The sequence below is a fragment of the Nerophis lumbriciformis genome, linkage group LG03 (assembly GCF_033978685.3).
Source record: "Nerophis lumbriciformis linkage group LG03, RoL_Nlum_v2.1, whole genome shotgun sequence".
Taxonomy (NCBI): domain Eukaryota; kingdom Metazoa; phylum Chordata; class Actinopteri; order Syngnathiformes; family Syngnathidae; genus Nerophis; species Nerophis lumbriciformis.
Window position 1 is genome coordinate 11,812,501 of NC_084550.2, and position 17,221 is coordinate 11,829,721.

Genomic DNA, 17,221 nt, shown 5'->3' on the forward strand with positions numbered 1-17,221 from the left:
ATGGATCGATACCGCGTCCGTATTACTGAAGACGCCGCACCGATCCGCCTGTCGATCTCACGATCCACTCTTCCCTCACTCGTGAACAAGACTCCTAGGTACTTGAACTCCTCCACTTGGGGCAGAGTCTCCTCCCCAACCCGGAGATGGCCCTCCACCCTTTTCCGGGCGAGAACCATGGACTCGGACTTGGAGGTGCTGATTCCCATCCCAGTCGCTTCACACTAGGCTGCGAACCGATCCAGTGAGAGCTGAAGATCCTTGCCAGATGAAGCCATCAGGACCACATCGTCTGCAAAAAGCAGAGACCTAATCCTGCAGCCACCAAACCGGATCCCCTCAACGCCTTGACTGCGCCTAGAAATTCTGTCCATAAAAGTTATGAACAGAATCGGTGACAAAGGGCAGCCTTGGCGGAGTCCAACCCTCACTGGAATCGGGTCCGACTTACTGCCGGCAATACGGACGATGCTCTGACACTGATCGTACAGGGAGCGAACAGCCACAATCAGACAGTCCGGTACCCCATACTCTCTGAGCACTCCCCACAGGACCTCCAGAGGGACACGGTCGAATGCCTTCTCTAAGTCCACAAAGCACAAAGACTGGTTGAGCAAACTCCCATGCACCCTCAAGGACCCTGCCGAGAGTATAGAGCTGGTCCACAGTTCCTCGACCAGGACGAAAACCACACTGTTCCTCCTGAATCCGAGGTTTGACTATCCGGCGTAGCCTCCTCTCCAGTACACCTGAATAGACCTTACCGGGAAGGCTGTTATAAACCCATGATTATTAAAACCTTGTTAAAACCTGCACGCTTGGCCTGACAGTGGAGCTGCTAGGAGGCAACCTCCACAGCCATATATAAGTGTTATAATGAAGGCAACAACAACAACAAAAAACAAAACAACAACAACAAAAATTAAGGCAACACATAAGTAAGTAAGTGTCTATATTAGCTATAGTAGCCTACTATCAAAATGACTGTGTGTCGCTGGCTGAAGCAAATCTTCGTTGACAGAAATGTTGAAATGTAATATTTATTCTACACATTTTTACAACATTAGAAACCATTAGTAAATTAGAGACTACTCAGAAGGTGAGATAACTCCTGGAAATTACTGGCTTTTAATGGCCAAAGGTATAGATTAGGGATGTCCGATAATATTGGCCTGCCGATATTATCGGCCGATAAATGCGTTAAAATGTAATATCGGAATTTATCGGTATCGTTTTTTTTATTATTGGTATCGTTTTTTGTTTTTGTTTTTGTTTTTTATTAAATCAACATAAAAAACACAAGATACACTTACAATTAGTGCACCAACCCAAAAAACCTCCCTCCCCCATTCACACTCATTCACACAAAAGGGTTGTTTCTTTCTGTTATCAATATTCTGGTTCCTACATTATATACCAATATATATATCAATACAGTCTGCAAGAGATACAATCCGTAAGCACACATGATTGTGCGTGCTGCTGGTCCACTAATAGTACTAACCTATAACAGTTAATTTTACTAATTTTCATTAATTACTAGTTTCTATGTAACTGTTTTTATATTGTTTTACTTTATTTTTTATTCAAGAAAATGTTTTTAATTTATCTTATTTTATTAATTTTTTTAAAAAGTACCTTATCTTCACCATACCTGGTTGTCCAAATTAGGCATAATAATGTGTTAATTCCACGACTGCATATATCGGTTGATATCGGTATCGGTAATTAAAGAGTTGGACAATATCGGAATATCGGATATCGGCAAAAAGCCATTATCGGACATCCCTAGTATAGATGTGTGTGTCCAAGTTAAAGGAAACGGCAGGCTGTCTTCTTTTAATAGATTTATTACAATCAATGGCAAGCTAGGTAATGTTTGCTGTGGTCTGGAACAACATGGCACACAAACAACTATCAGAAATGCAGCCAATATTACATATGTCAGCAGACTAAATTAGGAGTCTTTGTTTGCATACTTACTAACTAAAAGACAAGTTGTCTTGTATGTTCACTATTTTATTTAAAGGGGAACATTATCACAATTTCAGAAGGGTTAAAAATCAGTTCCCAGTGGCTTATTTTTTTTCAAACTTTTACCCATCACGCAATATCCCTAAAAAAAGCTTCAAAGTGCCTGATTTTAACCATCGTTATATACACCCGTCTATTTTCCTGTTACGTCACATAGTGATGCCAACACAAACAAACATGGCGCATAGAACAGCAAGCTACAGCGACATTAGCTCGGATTCAGACTCAGATTTCAGCGGTTTAAGCGATTCAACAGATTACGCATGTATTGAAACGGATGGTTGTAGTGTGGAGGCAGGTAGCGAAAACGAAATTGAAGAAGAAACTGAAGCTATTGAGCCATATCGGTTTGAACCGTATGCAAGCGAAACCGACGAAAACGACACGACAGCCAGCGACACGGGAGAAAGCGAGGACGAATTCGGCGATCGCCTTCTAACCAACGATTGGTTTGTGTTTGTTTGGCATTAAAGGAAACTAACAACTATGAACTAGGTTTACAGCATATGAAATACATTTGGCAACAACATGCACTTTGAGAGTGCAGACAGCCCAGTTTTCATCAATTAATATATTCTGTAGACATACCCTCATCCTCTCTCTTTTCCTGAAAACTGATCTGTCCAGTTTTGGAGTTGATGTCAGCAGGCCAGGGAAGCTAGGATCAATATTCTTCTATGCCATCTCTATCGTAGCATAGCTTTTGTCGGTAAAGTGTGCGGAACAAACGTCCAATTTCACTTTCGCATCTTTGGGCCACTGGTGCAACTTGAATCCGTCCCTGTTCGTGTTGTTACACCCTCCGACAACACACCGACGAGGCATGACTCGGTGTTTGTAATGTGTTTGAGAAAATGGCGGATTGCTTCCCGATGTGACGTCACATTGTGACGTCATCGCTCCGAGAGCGAATAATAGAAAGGCGTTTAATTCGCCAAAATTCACCCATTTAGAGTTCGGAAATCGGTTAAAAAAATATATGGTCTTTTTTCTGCAACATCAAGGTATATATTGACGCTTACATAGGTCTGGTGATAATGTTCCCCTTTAAAGACAAACTTGCAATAATAAACATGTGTTTAAGGTACCGTAAGATTTTTTGTTTAAATAAAGCCAATAATGCAATTTTTTTGTGGTCCCCTTTATTTAGAAAAGTACCGAAAAGTATCGAAATAATTTAATCGGTACCAAAATATTGGTATCGGGACAACACTAATGAAGTGTAAAAACAACGATTATAGATTTTACGGTCATAGTTTTTTCATGTACAGTAAATCTATGTAAAAACCACCTTAAATCGATATATATATATATATATATATACATATATATATATATATATATATATATATATATATATTTTTTTTTTTTTTTTTTTTACAGTGTATGATTAAAAATGGTTGAAAAGCCAGGATCAACAGACAAAGAGTCTTACCCAAAGTGCGCACCGGGTTATTGATGTTGCTCGGCGGGCTGGCTCCGTAGGCGTTGACGGCTCTGATGACAAACTGGTACTCCGTTTCTGGTATGAGGCCCTTCAGCACCATGGAGTTGGTCTGGATGGGTTCGCGGATGTACGTCCACTCCGTGTCCATTTCTGGCCTGAGATCAACACATTTAAAGACATGAAAACATTTCCACGAACGCTCGGTTTTAAATGACAGCGCCAAAGGTATTCATTTAAGAATGTTTTATTAGCTCGGTTGTGTGGATTACTGCAGTGGTCCGCATATGCTACCGGGCCGCACAGCAACATTAATTGTGTGAATGCTCCAAAGCATTCACACAATTAATAAGGTTTTCAACACCAAAATTAATCTATTTTTATTCAACTTCTTCTTTTCCAGATTTTGGCGCGCTCTACCTTCCACTTTTTTCATCCGATTCAAACCATTCCAATCGCGGGCTTTCCGTTTGACATATTCCCAAAATTCCCAGAATTCCAGGTTTCCGGAACATTTTTTCCCCATTCAAAATGATTTGGCCATTTTTAAAACTTCCACCATTTACAGATTTTTGAACCGATTCAAGCCATTCCCCCTTCAACATATTCCACTCATCCTGGACATTGAAACTATAATTTTTTCAAGTAAAAAAATTTTTTTGAGGAATTCCCAGAATTACCCTTTTTTCTGGCGACTACTCCTTCCACATTTTTCAACCCATTTCAAATTCCAGGAATTCCTTAATACCGTATTTTTCGGAGTATAAGTCGCCCCGGAGTATAAGTCGCACCGGCCGAAAATGCATAATAAAGAAGGGAAAAAACATATATAAGTCGCACTGGAGTATAAGTCGCATTTTTTGGGGGAAATTTATTTGATAAAACCTAACACCAAGAATAGACATTTGAAAGGCAATTTAAAATAAATAAAGAATAGTGAACAACAGGCTGAATAAGTGTACGTTATATGAGGCATAAATAACCAACTGAGAATGTGCCTGGTATGTTAACGTAACATATTATGGTAAGAGTCATTCAAATAACTATAACATATAGAACATGCTATACGTTTACCAAACAATCTGTCACTCCTAATCGCTAAATCCCATGAAATCGTATACGTCTAGTCTCTTATGTGACTGAGCTAAATAATATTATTTGATATTTTACAGTAATGTGTTAATAATTTCACACATAAGTCGCTCCTGAGTATAAGTCGCACCCCCTATGAAAAAAACTGCGACCTATAGTCCGAAAAATACGGTAATTCCCAATCTGTCACGTTTACATGTGTGACGCTGACCTGAGGTCACATGTTACATCTTCAACAGTTACTGTAAGTCCGACAAGCAGGTTGGTTTGATAGGTGCTTTAAGGAGGAAAACAAAAAAGTCTGTTTTTTTGCTTTTTAAAAACGTTTGATGCTTTTTATATCCGACGCCAGATCCCCGCCTGGTGTGTCACGCTGGGGCCGTGGAGGTGTCTTTCAAAAAAACGAGTCGCTGTTCTGTCTTTTAACACATCTTCAAGGGACCTGCGGAAAACGCTGGCTGACATTATCTGGCTTCAACGTGCAGACTGAAGACTTTGTCGAGACATGAGAAGCTGCTTTGTTCTGTAGAATCCCCAGAAGCTAAAGACCGTCTTCTGTATTCGGGGAAGTGTTGTGTTCACACAATGGATCATCTTTGTCACATGGTGATGTACTAGATAGCCGTGACGGGAAAATGCACGCTTATACAGACGCGTGCAAAAGTCCTAGGCCAATTTACTTTGTCTCGATATAACTGGAATAACAGTCAGCGGAGGAAAAACTGCTCATAATTTTGTGGGGGGGAAAAAAAACAAATAAATTCCTGTAAGTACACTGCAAAAACTGAAATCTAAGTAAGATGAAATATCTCAAATAAGGGTGATATTTGCTTATTTTCTGTCTGATAAGATAATTCTTCTCACTAAGCAGATTTTATGTTAGAGTGTTTTACTTGTTTTAAGGGTTTTGGTCCTAAATGATCTCAGTAAGATATTACAGCTTGTTGGTGAGATGTGATGACCTAAATTGAGTAAAACATGCTTGAAACTAGAATATCAACTGTTGCAAAGCTGTGTCATCAACACTCACAAGTATAAAACTACTTTTCTAAAGTAATAATTTCTTATTTCAACCATGAAAAAAAAAAAATCATGACTTTGACACAATTGTGTCTCATAACTAAAACAGATGACAGCCAAATGGACTTTGCTGTTTTATTTTCAATGAAACAATAGAAAATAGGTACTCATATAGTAGTACAGTTGGCACAGTACAGTAAACTGACAGTTAATATTTAAACATTTAACATGTGACATTTTCGAACAGAAATAGTTCATGCACATTCAGATGAATTCTTCAAAATTACAATAAAAACTTTTTGGGCCGGGCTGTATATATGTGCACTAATTGACTGAAAGAGCACGCATTTGGCGCGATGATGTCATGTTATCAATGGAAAAATGCATTTTTAGACCATTTGATTTGCCTGAGCGGCTAGGAGACCCCGAGAGTAACAAGCGGTTGCCTTGTTGCCTTTCCATTAAGAACAATAAATTAGTTTTTAGTATAAGTTTGCTGGTTTCAAGAAATGTAATGCCGAGTGCATATCATTATGTCAAGATAATGGCACTAGCATTTACTTCATTTAAGAATATTTTTCAACATATTGAGCAAAAAGGTCTCTTTTTTTTTTCTACCAAGAAAAGTGCACTTGTTATTAGTGAGAATATACTTATTTTAAGGTATTTTTGGGTTCAATGAAGTTAGCTAATTTTACTTGTTTTGGAAAATCTTGACAAGCCAAATTTTCTTGTTCTATTGGCAGATAATTTTGCTTAGTTCAAATAAAATACCCCTAATTTTTATTTTTATTTTTTTTAATTGTTTTTGAACACTGACTTTTTGCAGTGTACCCTTTTAACCAGAACTTCAGCAAAATGTAACGGTTCCTAATCTACAATGTTTTATTGTTGTTATTTTGGTAACTATAAGGGGATTACATTGTATGTCTTCCTCTAATGCAGGGGTCGGCAACCCAAAACGTTGAAAGAGCCATATTGGACCAAAAATGCAAAAAAACTAAAAATCTGTCTGGAGCCGCAAAAAATGAAAAGCTGTATATAAGTGTTATAATGAAGGAAACACATGACGTAAGTGTCTATATTCGCTATATATATAGCCTACTATCAAAATGACTATGTGTCGCAGGCTGAAGCAAATCTTTGTTGACAGAAATGTTGAAATGTAATATTTATTCTACTATTAGAAACCATTAGTAAATCAGAGGCTTCTCAGAGGGTGAGATAACTCCTGGAAATTACTGGCTTTTAATGGCCAAAGGTATATCTGTGTGTGTCCAAGTTAAATAAAATGGCAGGGTGTCTTATTTTAATAGATTTATTACAATCGTTGGCAAGCTGGGTAATATTTTCAGTGGTCTGGAACAACATGGCGCACAAACAACTGAACATCTGAAATGTGTCATGAGACATGCAAAATTAAATTATATACAAAGAGGATCAAAGTAAAGGATACTAAATCAGGCATGATGATGCAATATGTACATACAGCTAGCCTAAATAGCATGTTAGCATTGATTAGCTTGCAGTCATGCACTGACCAAATATGCCTGATTAGCGCTCCACACAAGTCAATAACGTCAACAAAGTGCATTCACGCACAGCATAAAACGTTTGGTGGACAAAATGAGACAGAAGGAGTGGAGGATTTTACATGTAAACAAACTGTTGCGCCACAGTCCACACTAGGGTGAGTTCAAGAACCGCAGAAATTAGTAGGACAAAACAGTGTTCACCAAATACTCTCATCAGTGAAGCATACACACAAACATATTAAAAAGTGGGCTTTCTAACAATTGGGAAGGTTTGTGTCATGTTTGTCCTCAAACAAAAAACATTAAAACAAAAAAAATATTTTCTCTCATCTTTTTCCATTTTCAATCCTTTTTTAGTGCACTAGGGCGGCACTAAAGTTAAAGTTAAAGTACCAATGATTGTCACACACACACTAGGTGTGGCGAAATTATTCTCTGCATTTGACCCATCACCCTTAATCACCCCCTGGGAGGTGAGGGGAGCAGTGGGCAGCAGCGGTGGCCGCGCCCGGGAATCATTTTTGGTGATTTAACCCCCAATTACAACCCTTGATACTGAGTGCCAAGCAGGGAGGTAATGGGTCCCATTTTTATAGTCTTTGGTATGACTCGGCCGGGGTTTGAACCCACAACCTACCGATCTCAGGGCGGACACTCTAACCACTAGGCCACATGCGGGTTGTTGACCCCCGCCCTAATGCCATCCATCCATCCATTCATCTTCTTCCGCTTATCCGAGCAGCCTAAGCAGGGAAGCCCAGACTTCCCTCTCCCCAGCCACTTCCTCCAGCTCTTCCCGGGGGCTCCCGAGGCGTTCCCAGGCCAGCCGAGAGACATAGTCTTCCCAACGTGTCCTGGGTCTTCCCCGTGGTCTCCCACCGGTCGGACGTGCCCTAAACACCTCCATAGAGAGGCGTTCGGGTGGCATCCTGACCAGATGCCCGAACCACCTCATCTGGCTCCTCTCGATGTGGAGGAGCAGTGGCTTTACTTTGAGCTCCCCCCGGATGGCAGAGCTTCTCACCCTATCTCTAAGGGAGAGCCCCGCCATCATTTTGGCCGTGATCTTGTCCTTTCGGTCATGACCCAAAGCTCATGACCATAGGTGAGGATGGGAACGTAGATCGACCGGTAAATTGAGAGCTTTGCCTTCCGGCTCAGCTCCTTCTTCACCACAAGGATCGATACAGCGTCCGCATTACTGAAGACGCCGCACCGATCCGCCTGTCGATCTCACGATCCACTCTTCCCTCACTCGTGAACAAGACTCCGAGGAACTTGAACTCCTCCACTTGGGGCAGGGTCTCCTCCCCAACCCGGAGATTGCACTCCACCCTTTTCCGGGCGAGAACCATGGACTCGGACTTGGAGGTGCTGATTCTCATCCCAGTCGCGTCACACTCGGCTGCGAACCGATCCAGTGAGAGCTGAAGATCCTGGCCAAATGAAGCCATCAGGACCATCATCAAAAAGCAGAGACCTAATCCTGCAGCCACCAAACCAGATACCCTCAACGCCTTGACTGCGCCTAGAAATTCTGTCCATGAAAGTTATGAACAGAATCGGTGACTAAGGGCAGTCCAATCCTCACTGGAAACGGGTCCGACTTACTGCCGGTAATACGGACCAAGCTCTGACACTGATCATACAGGGAGCGGACCGCCACAATCAGACAGTCCGATACCTCATACTCTCTGAGCACTCCCCACAGGACTTCCCGAGGGACACGGTCGAATGCCTTCTCCAAGTCCACAAAGCACATGTAGACTGGTTGGGCAAACTCCCATGCACCCTCCAGGACCCTACCGAGGGTATAGAGCTGGTCCGCAGTTCCACAACCAGGACGAAAATTATAATAAATAATTCTGTTATTCTTCCAATGCAAAAATGTCCTAAATACTTGCGTAGAATGTCGCTATAAATCCTCACCTGATGTAGGCCACCAGGAAGTGGAGGACAGGTGCACTTCCCTCGCTTTCCCCTTGCTGCCATGACAGCGCCAACTCCGTGTCGGATATCGCCATGACAACAGGCTGAGTCGGGGGCGAGGGTGGCATGCACATTTCTACAGGCATAGTGGGAATAAAGGGCACGGTGAATGTTATAATCACGTAGAAGGAACACGATCATCATCTTGATATTGTTTTCCTCACCGTGTGAACCGGTGCCGACGTCGCGGGGCATGCTGGGTCGACCCTCGCCGGCCCAACCGTAGGCGCCGACACTCACTCGGTACTTAGTGTTCGCCTTAAGGTTGGCAACGTCTACATCCTAAAAGGTGCACAAAGTGACATGAAGCCTGGTTTCCACCGACAGTAGCAGCACAGTTTGGGACACTGCATCCTGATAATAGCAGCACAACACAATGTAACACAATTGGACAATGATCGGACATTTTTTTAACTAAATTTAAAGCTAAAAGTCAGGAAATAGGTGCCTTTGCTGGTGATATGTTGCTTGCTACTGTGCCTTGACGTAAATATGCAGATAAGTGTGATGAATGTGAATATATTTTAGACGCATCCTCGCTCATCCATGCGGACTGGACACTGGCCGAGAGTTAGCGGAGTCGGCTCTCTTGGTTGCTTTGTTGGGTCTGCTCCTGTCTCTGGCCATGCATGGTTGCATCAGCTCTGCTCTTTTAATGTTTTTTAATGTTCTTTGTGTTCTTTCACTGCAAAAAGTGAAATCTAAGTAAAATTAAATATCTCAAATAAGGGTGATATTTGCTTATTTTCTGTCTGATAAGATCATTCTTCTCACTAAGCAGATTTTATGTTAGAGTGTTTTACTTGTTTTAAGGGTTTTGGTCCTAAATGATCTCAGTAAGATATTACAGCTTGTTGCTGAGATTTGATGACCTATATTGAGTAAAACATGCTTAAAACTAGAATATCAACTGTTGCAAAGCTGTGTCATCAACACTCAAGTATAAAACTACTTTTTTTAAAGTAATAATTTCTTATTTCAAGCATGCAATAAAAAATCATGACTTTGACACAATTGTGTCTCATAATTAAAACAGATGACAGCCAAATGGACTTTGCTGTTTTATTTTCAATGAAACAATAGAAAACACGTACTCATATAGTAGTACAGTTGGCACAGTACAGCAAACTGACCGTTAATATTTAAATATTTGACATTTCAAACAATTTTGAACAGAAATAGTTCATGCACATTCAGATAAATTCTTCATTACAATAAAAAAAAAATTGCCCGGGGGCCGGGCTGTTAATATATATATATATATATATATATATATATATATATATATATATATATATATATATATATATATATATATATATATATATATATATATTCCTTGCGCACTAATTGACTGAAAGAGCACGCACTTGGCGCGATGATGTCATGTTATCGATGGAAAAATGCATTTTTAGACCATATGATTTGCCTGAGCGGCTAGGAGACCCCGAGAGTAACAAGCGGTTGCCTTGTTGCCTTTCCATTAAGAAAAAATAAACTAGTTTTTAGTATACGTTTGCTGGTTTCAAGAAATGTAATGCCGAGCGCATATCATTATGTCAAGATAATGGCACTAGCATTTACTTCATTTAAGAATAGTTTTCAACATATTGAGAAAAAAGGTCTCATATTTGTTTTTTCTATCAAGAAAAGTGCACTTGTTATTAGTGAGAATATATTGATTTTGAGGTATTTTGGGGTTCATTGAGGTTAGCTAATTTTACTTGTTTTGGAAAGTCTTGCCAAGCCGAATTTTCTTGTTCTATTGGCAGATAATTTTGCTTAGTTGAAGTAAAATACCCCTAATTTTTGTATTTTTTCCCTTGTTTTTGAACACTGACTTTTTGCAGTGTTGATGTTTGATGTTTCCCTCTATGAGGCTTTTCCCCCTTGGCCTCAGTCTGGACCCAGGCTTCGAATTAATTAGTTTTTTCTCACTTTTTGTAAGGGGCGCCGGAAGTTGGCAGACCCGTCAGCAATGCTGTTCTGTCTCCCTGTAATGTTTGTCTGATCTTGAATGGCATTGTGCTGAAAATCTTAATTTCCCCCTCAGGGATTAATAAAGTATTTCTGATTTTGATTCTGATATGATTAATGACACTGTATGCTCGAGTCACATGACTGGCTGTGGGGGGAGATGTAGCCAGCGCTGCCTGCAGGAGCAAAAGTCAGCGCCGCTGTCCATGGTGCTGAGGACGAGCACCATCGGGCAGGGGCGGGGCATGTGCTGACGGCGAGACACAGCTGGCAAGTGATTAGATTTCACAGGTGGTACGTGTTAATCTAATCATCTGTTGTCTTTAACAGTGAGCGGCCGGGTGCAGGGGGGGAGGAGAAACTTGGAGAAACTTGGAGAGACTTGGAGAAGAACATCTGAAAAGATTGTTGTATTGTTGGAAGAGCATTAAAAACTTTGTTAAAACGGCACGCCTGGTTCCTGCGATGTGTAATAGTGGAACGGATAGGAAGCGACTTCATTCTGGCCTATGTCATTATTCCTGGGTCTGACTCTGTCTAATGTGTGTGTCTAGTTCCACCATTTAGGTACACCTAAATTATGTTTATTTAGTCACTCTGTGTGTACCCCCACATCAGTGTGCCAAAAATAACAAATGTACGGATTAGGGATGGGCGATATGGCCTAATGCAGGGGTGTCAAACATACGGCAGGTTTTATCCGGCCCGCGGGATGAAAATGAGCCGGAATTTTTGAATGAAAGAAACCGCTGTTCTAAATGTGTCCACTAGATGTCGCAATAGCAATTATTTGTATCTTTGTAGATGAGGAAAATGAGCAAACTACATAAATAACATCCTGTAATTTGATTTTGATATTATTTTTTCGTCTTGATGGATTGAAAATTAACACCAATGAGTTGACTGATGAACATTATCACATCATTTTTGCAGAAAGTATAAATATAACGACAAATAAATATAGAATACTATTAACCGCAACATGTAAGTGTAAAAAAAAAAACAACAACAATATGATTTGTAAATTTTCAGAATGTGCTTTTTCTATTTTTAAACAAAGAAAACAATCTGAAGTTGTCTTTATTTTTAAATTATCGTGCCGTGATTTTACCAGTCCAGCCCACTTGGGAGTACATTTTTCTCCATGTGGCCCCCGATCTAAAATCTAAAAAACCTGTAGAGAATGCATATATGTTTAAGAGTTATTTCTTTATTCATAGCAATGTTTTGAACAGCTAGTACTTTTCCTTTGTATATTCTACCAATTTCTCTAGTCTTCAGAGGCCTGTTTAGTGTCTTAACCTTGGAATGTGAAATACAACCCCCACTCTCTTCCTTATCAGTGTTGCGGGGGGGAGAGAGGGGGGCTTTCTTTGTGTGCAAGGAGTTGGCTTTTCCGTTTGAATGTCAGATCAACTAGAGTAGCCGATATGAATGTATTGGTTAAGATGATCTCCTAAAGCTTTAGTAAAACTTGAAAATATTCCAATTCTGTCTTGATGGTCCTTCTTACTCAGCATATACTGTATGTCATCGAAAGAACTTGGGATTGACCATTAACTTAGATTCCCTTGGAGGAAGAACTGGTCGACGCAACACACCCCAAGCCTAAAGTCTGTGTTGCAATATATGTTGCAGCCTACTGCAATAACGATATATATCACACAATATATTTTTGGCATATAAAGGATAATATAAACATTTCAAAACGGGTTACAAAAACTCCTAATTTGGCTGCTGACATATGCGATACAGTAACGCATTTCATCATTTCTGGTTGTATTATTTTGCCAGAACTATTAATAATCTCCTTGATAAATGTCTGTCAATATTTGGTTACTTTCTCTTGTAACATGGTTCTATCCACACTTCTGTTAAATCGTAATAAGCACTTATTATTCGATTGTCTGGATACATCACGTTAGTTTTGGGTGATACCGTATTTTTCGGACTATAAGTCGCAGTTTTTTTCATAGTTTGTGTGACTTATACTCAGGAGCGACTTATGTGTGAAATTATTAACACATTACCGTAAAATATCGAATAATATAATTTAGCTCATTCACGTAAGAGACTAGACGTATAAGATTTGATGGGATTTAGCGATTAGGAGTGACAGATTGTTTGGTAAACGTATAGCATGTTCTATATGTTATAGTTATTTGAATGACTCTTACCATAATATGTTACGTTAACATACCAGGCACGTTCTCAGTTGGTTATTTATGTGTCATATAACGTACACTTATTCAGCCTGTTGTTCACTATTCTTTATTTATTTTAAATTGCCTTTCAAGTGTCAATTCTTGGTGTTGGGTTTTATCAAATAAATTTCCCCCAAAAATGCGACTTATACTCCAGTGCGACTTATATATGTTTTTTTCCTTCTTTATTATGCATTTTCGGCCGGTGCGGCTTATACTCCGGAGCAACTTATACTCCGAAAAATACGGTACTACAAATTTGGGTACAGGGGGAATAATCGTCATATCAATGCTGATACTGATACTTCAAATTTTCAATATCATTAAATGGTTAAATTTTTGATCACGATTATAATCAGACGATAACACGGGATGGCTGTGTAACAATATCAATTAAATATTCAAATTATTTCCTACAATTGACTCTGATTTAAATGTCCTCATGTGTCCAGTCTCGTTTGCTGAGTTTGTAAACAATAACAAAACGACAAAAATAGTTTGTAATGATTGAAAATAATGATCTAATCAGTGTCGCATCAAATACATACTGATACTATACTTGGTATCGTGACTGTCGATATTTGTTTCGATACTACGTGGCGGAAATCAGCCTAAAATCGGGGACATTGTTGAAGAAAATCACGGCAGGAATAAATGAATGAGATTCGATAAGAAAATAAAATAGAGAACAAGAAAATGGTTAGGATGGCTGAATTTCCTCAAAAATGTGCTTCTGCGAATAAAAAATGGCTGTACTTTCAAACACATAAACACTATTAAACATTAAATATACTTACAAAGCTTGCCTGCCCATCAAATTGTCCCTTTGAGAACATAACAGAATACAGGGATGAGAGTCTGAGTGCGCTTAAATACCACATCACTAAAATTGTCTCTTCCAAAGGCTAAAAAACACATCTTCCATTACAGAAAACACACATGTTCTAGCATGTACACTACTTTGTGCACACTTTAATAAATGTCAGGTCCCAAAAAAGAAACAAATGCATAATGGTAAAGGACATCCATGAACTTACAGTTGTGAGCATGTCCAAACTGAGAGGTACTTCCAACACGGCGGCCGTGCCGAGCGGACGGCCGCTTTTCATCTCTGTGTAGAACACCTGGAACACACACCAACAGAATCACTGACGAGCACGGAACCTCCACCAAGGCTTAAAGCAGGGTTGTCAAAGTCATTTTATCAAGTGGGTATGGCATGATGACGTAAAAATAAAGATTTTAGACAGGTTGTTTTCTTTGTTTTACTTTGGCCAAAAAATAGAACAAGCACATTTATGAAAGCGTACAAATCACAAATAATCCTCTGGACAAAACAGTTCAAGTTTGTTGAAAATCCTAAGGAAATTGGTGCAGTTTCAAAAACACGACGAGCTTAGACTTCGTCTGGGTGTATCTACAAAGCCAGGATTAAACTTTTAAGTCAGAATAATATATCTAAGTTATCACAAAACGTTGTGTTACATTGAATTGTCTTTGATCCTACCAAGCAAAAGGCTTGTAAAACGCCACTGTGTAGGATGGGGAGCGACATGAGGGTGTCGGTTTCTTTGATGTATTGTAATCCACAGAAAGATATTGTCTTTACCCGAGATCTACAAAGCGGAGAGGAAGCAGGACCCGACGCAAGCTCCAGACACCTTTTCTTTGAACTGTTTTACGACCTTTTCTTGGAACTGTTTTGTGACCAAAGGCAGCGGCAGTTTATGACCCCCCTCCCTTACAAACAGCTGTTGCCATGTAATTAGTTAAAGTTTAAAGTTAAAGTACCAATGATTGTCACACACACACTAGGTGTGGTGAAATGTGTCCTCTGCATTTGACCCATCCCCTTGTTCACCCCCTGGGAGGTGAGGAGAGCAGTGAGCAGCAGCGCTGCCACGCCCGGTAATCTGTTTTTGGTGATTTAACCCCCAATTCCAACCCTTGATGCTGAGTGCCAAGCAGGGAGGTAATGGGTCCCATTTTTATAGTCTTTGGTATGACTCGGCCGGGGTTTGAACTCACAACCTACCGATCTCAGGGCGGACACTCCAACCACTAGGCCACTGAGTAGGTTGTCTTTACCCGAGATCAACAAAGCGGAGAGGAAGTAGGACCTGACGCGAGCTCCAGGCACCTTTTCTTTGAACTGTTTTGTGACCAAAGGCAGCGGCAGTTTATGACTCCCCTCCCTTAGAAACAGCTGTTGCCATGTAATCAGTTAAAGTTAAAGTTAAAGTACCAATGATTGTCACACACACACACTATGTGTGGTGAAATGTGTCCTCTGCATTTGACCCATCCCCTTGTTCACCTCCTGGGAGGTGAGGGGAGCAGTGAGCAGCAGCGCTGCCGTGCCCGGGAATCTATTTTTGGTGATTTAACCCCCAATTCCAACCCTTGATCTTGAGTGCCAAGCAGGGAGGTAATGGGTCCGATTTGTATAGTCTTTGGTATGACTCGACCGGGGTTTGAACTCACAACCTACCGATCTCAGGGCGGACACTCCAACCACTAGGCCACTGAGTAGGTTGTCTTTACCCGAGATCAACAAAGCGGAGAGGAAGTAGGACCTGACGCGAGCTCCAGGCACCTTTTCTTTGAACTGTTTTATGACCTTTTCTTTGAACTGTTTTGTGACCAAAGGCAGTGGCGGTTTATGACCCTCCTCCCTTAGAAACAGCTGTTGCCATGTAATCAGTTAAAGTTAAAGTTAAAGTACCAATGATTGTCACACACACACTAGGTGTGGTGAAATGTGTCCTCTGCATTCGACCCATCCCCTTGTTCACCCCCTGGGAGGTGAGGGGAGCAGTGAGCAGCAGCACTGCCGCGCCCGGGAATCTATTTTTGGTGATTTAACCCCCAATTCCAACCCTTGATGCTGAGTGCCAAGCAGGGAGGTAATGGGTCCCATTTGTATAGTCTTTGGTATGACTCGGCCGGGGTTTGAACTCACAACCTACCGATCTCAGGGCGGACACTCTAACCACTAGGCCACTGAGTAGGTTGTCTTTACCCGAGATCAACAAAGTGGAGAGGAAGTAGGACCTGACACGAGCTCCAGGCACCTTGTCTTTGAACTGTTTTATGACCTTTTCTTTGAACTGTTTTGTGACCAAAGACAGCGGCAGTTTATGACCCCCCTCCCTTAGAAACAGCTATTGCCATGTAATCAGTTAAAGTTAAAGTACCAATGATTGTCACACACACACTAGGTGTGGTGAAATTTGTCCTCTGCATTTGACCCATCCCCTTGTTCACCCTCTGGGAGGTGAGGGAAGCAGTGAGCAGCAGCGCTGCCGCGCCCGGGAATCTATTTTTGGTGTTTTAACCCCCAATTCCAACCCTTGATGCTGAGTGCCAAGCAGGGAGGTAATGAGTCCTATTTTTATAGTCTTTGGTATGACTTGGCCGGGGTTTGAACTCACAACCTACCAATCAAACAGAGCCAGGCGGTCACATGATTAACTGCACATAAAGTTTCAGCGGCAAACAACAAGCTTAAGCTTACATGAACTCAACGTCAAATTTGAGGAAGCACATGGCGGTAAGTAACGTTAGTAGATATTGGGGGCGGCATGACGTAGTGGGTCGAGCAACCGTGCCAGAAACCTGAGGGTTGCAGGTTCGCTCCCCCGCCTCTTACCATCCAAAAATCGCTGCCGTTGTGTCCTTGGGCGGGACACTTCACCCTTTGCCCCCGGTGCCACTCACACCGGTGAATTGGATGATGAATGATAGGTGGTGGTCGGAGGGGCCGTTGGCGCAAAAATTGCAGCCACGCTTCCGTCAGTCTACTGCTGTGGCTATGAAAGTAGCTTACCACCACCAGGTGTGAATGAATGATGGGTTCTACATGTAAAGCGACTTTGGGTACTTAGAAAAACGCAATATAAATCCCAGGTATTACAAACCCCGTT

General features: G+C 41.0%; 1 protein-coding gene across 2 annotated transcripts in view; it reads right to left on the reverse strand.

The window, feature by feature from the left end:
• The window catches only part of egflam (EGF-like, fibronectin type III and laminin G domains), a 192,036-nt gene that overhangs the window by 35,531 nt on the left and 139,284 nt on the right, over positions 1-17,221 (reverse strand). For both annotated transcript variants that reach the window (XM_061933514.1, XM_061933521.1), the window contains 5 exons: positions 14,333-14,419; positions 14,093-14,119; positions 9,279-9,396; positions 9,055-9,190; positions 3,470-3,636 (listed from right to left, as the gene is read on the reverse strand). In XM_061933514.1, coding sequence (XP_061789498.1) covers positions 3,470-3,636; positions 9,055-9,190; positions 9,279-9,396; positions 14,093-14,119; positions 14,333-14,419 — 535 coding nt within the window. The remainder of the gene's footprint in view (positions 1-3,469; positions 3,637-9,054; positions 9,191-9,278; positions 9,397-14,092; positions 14,120-14,332; positions 14,420-17,221) is intronic.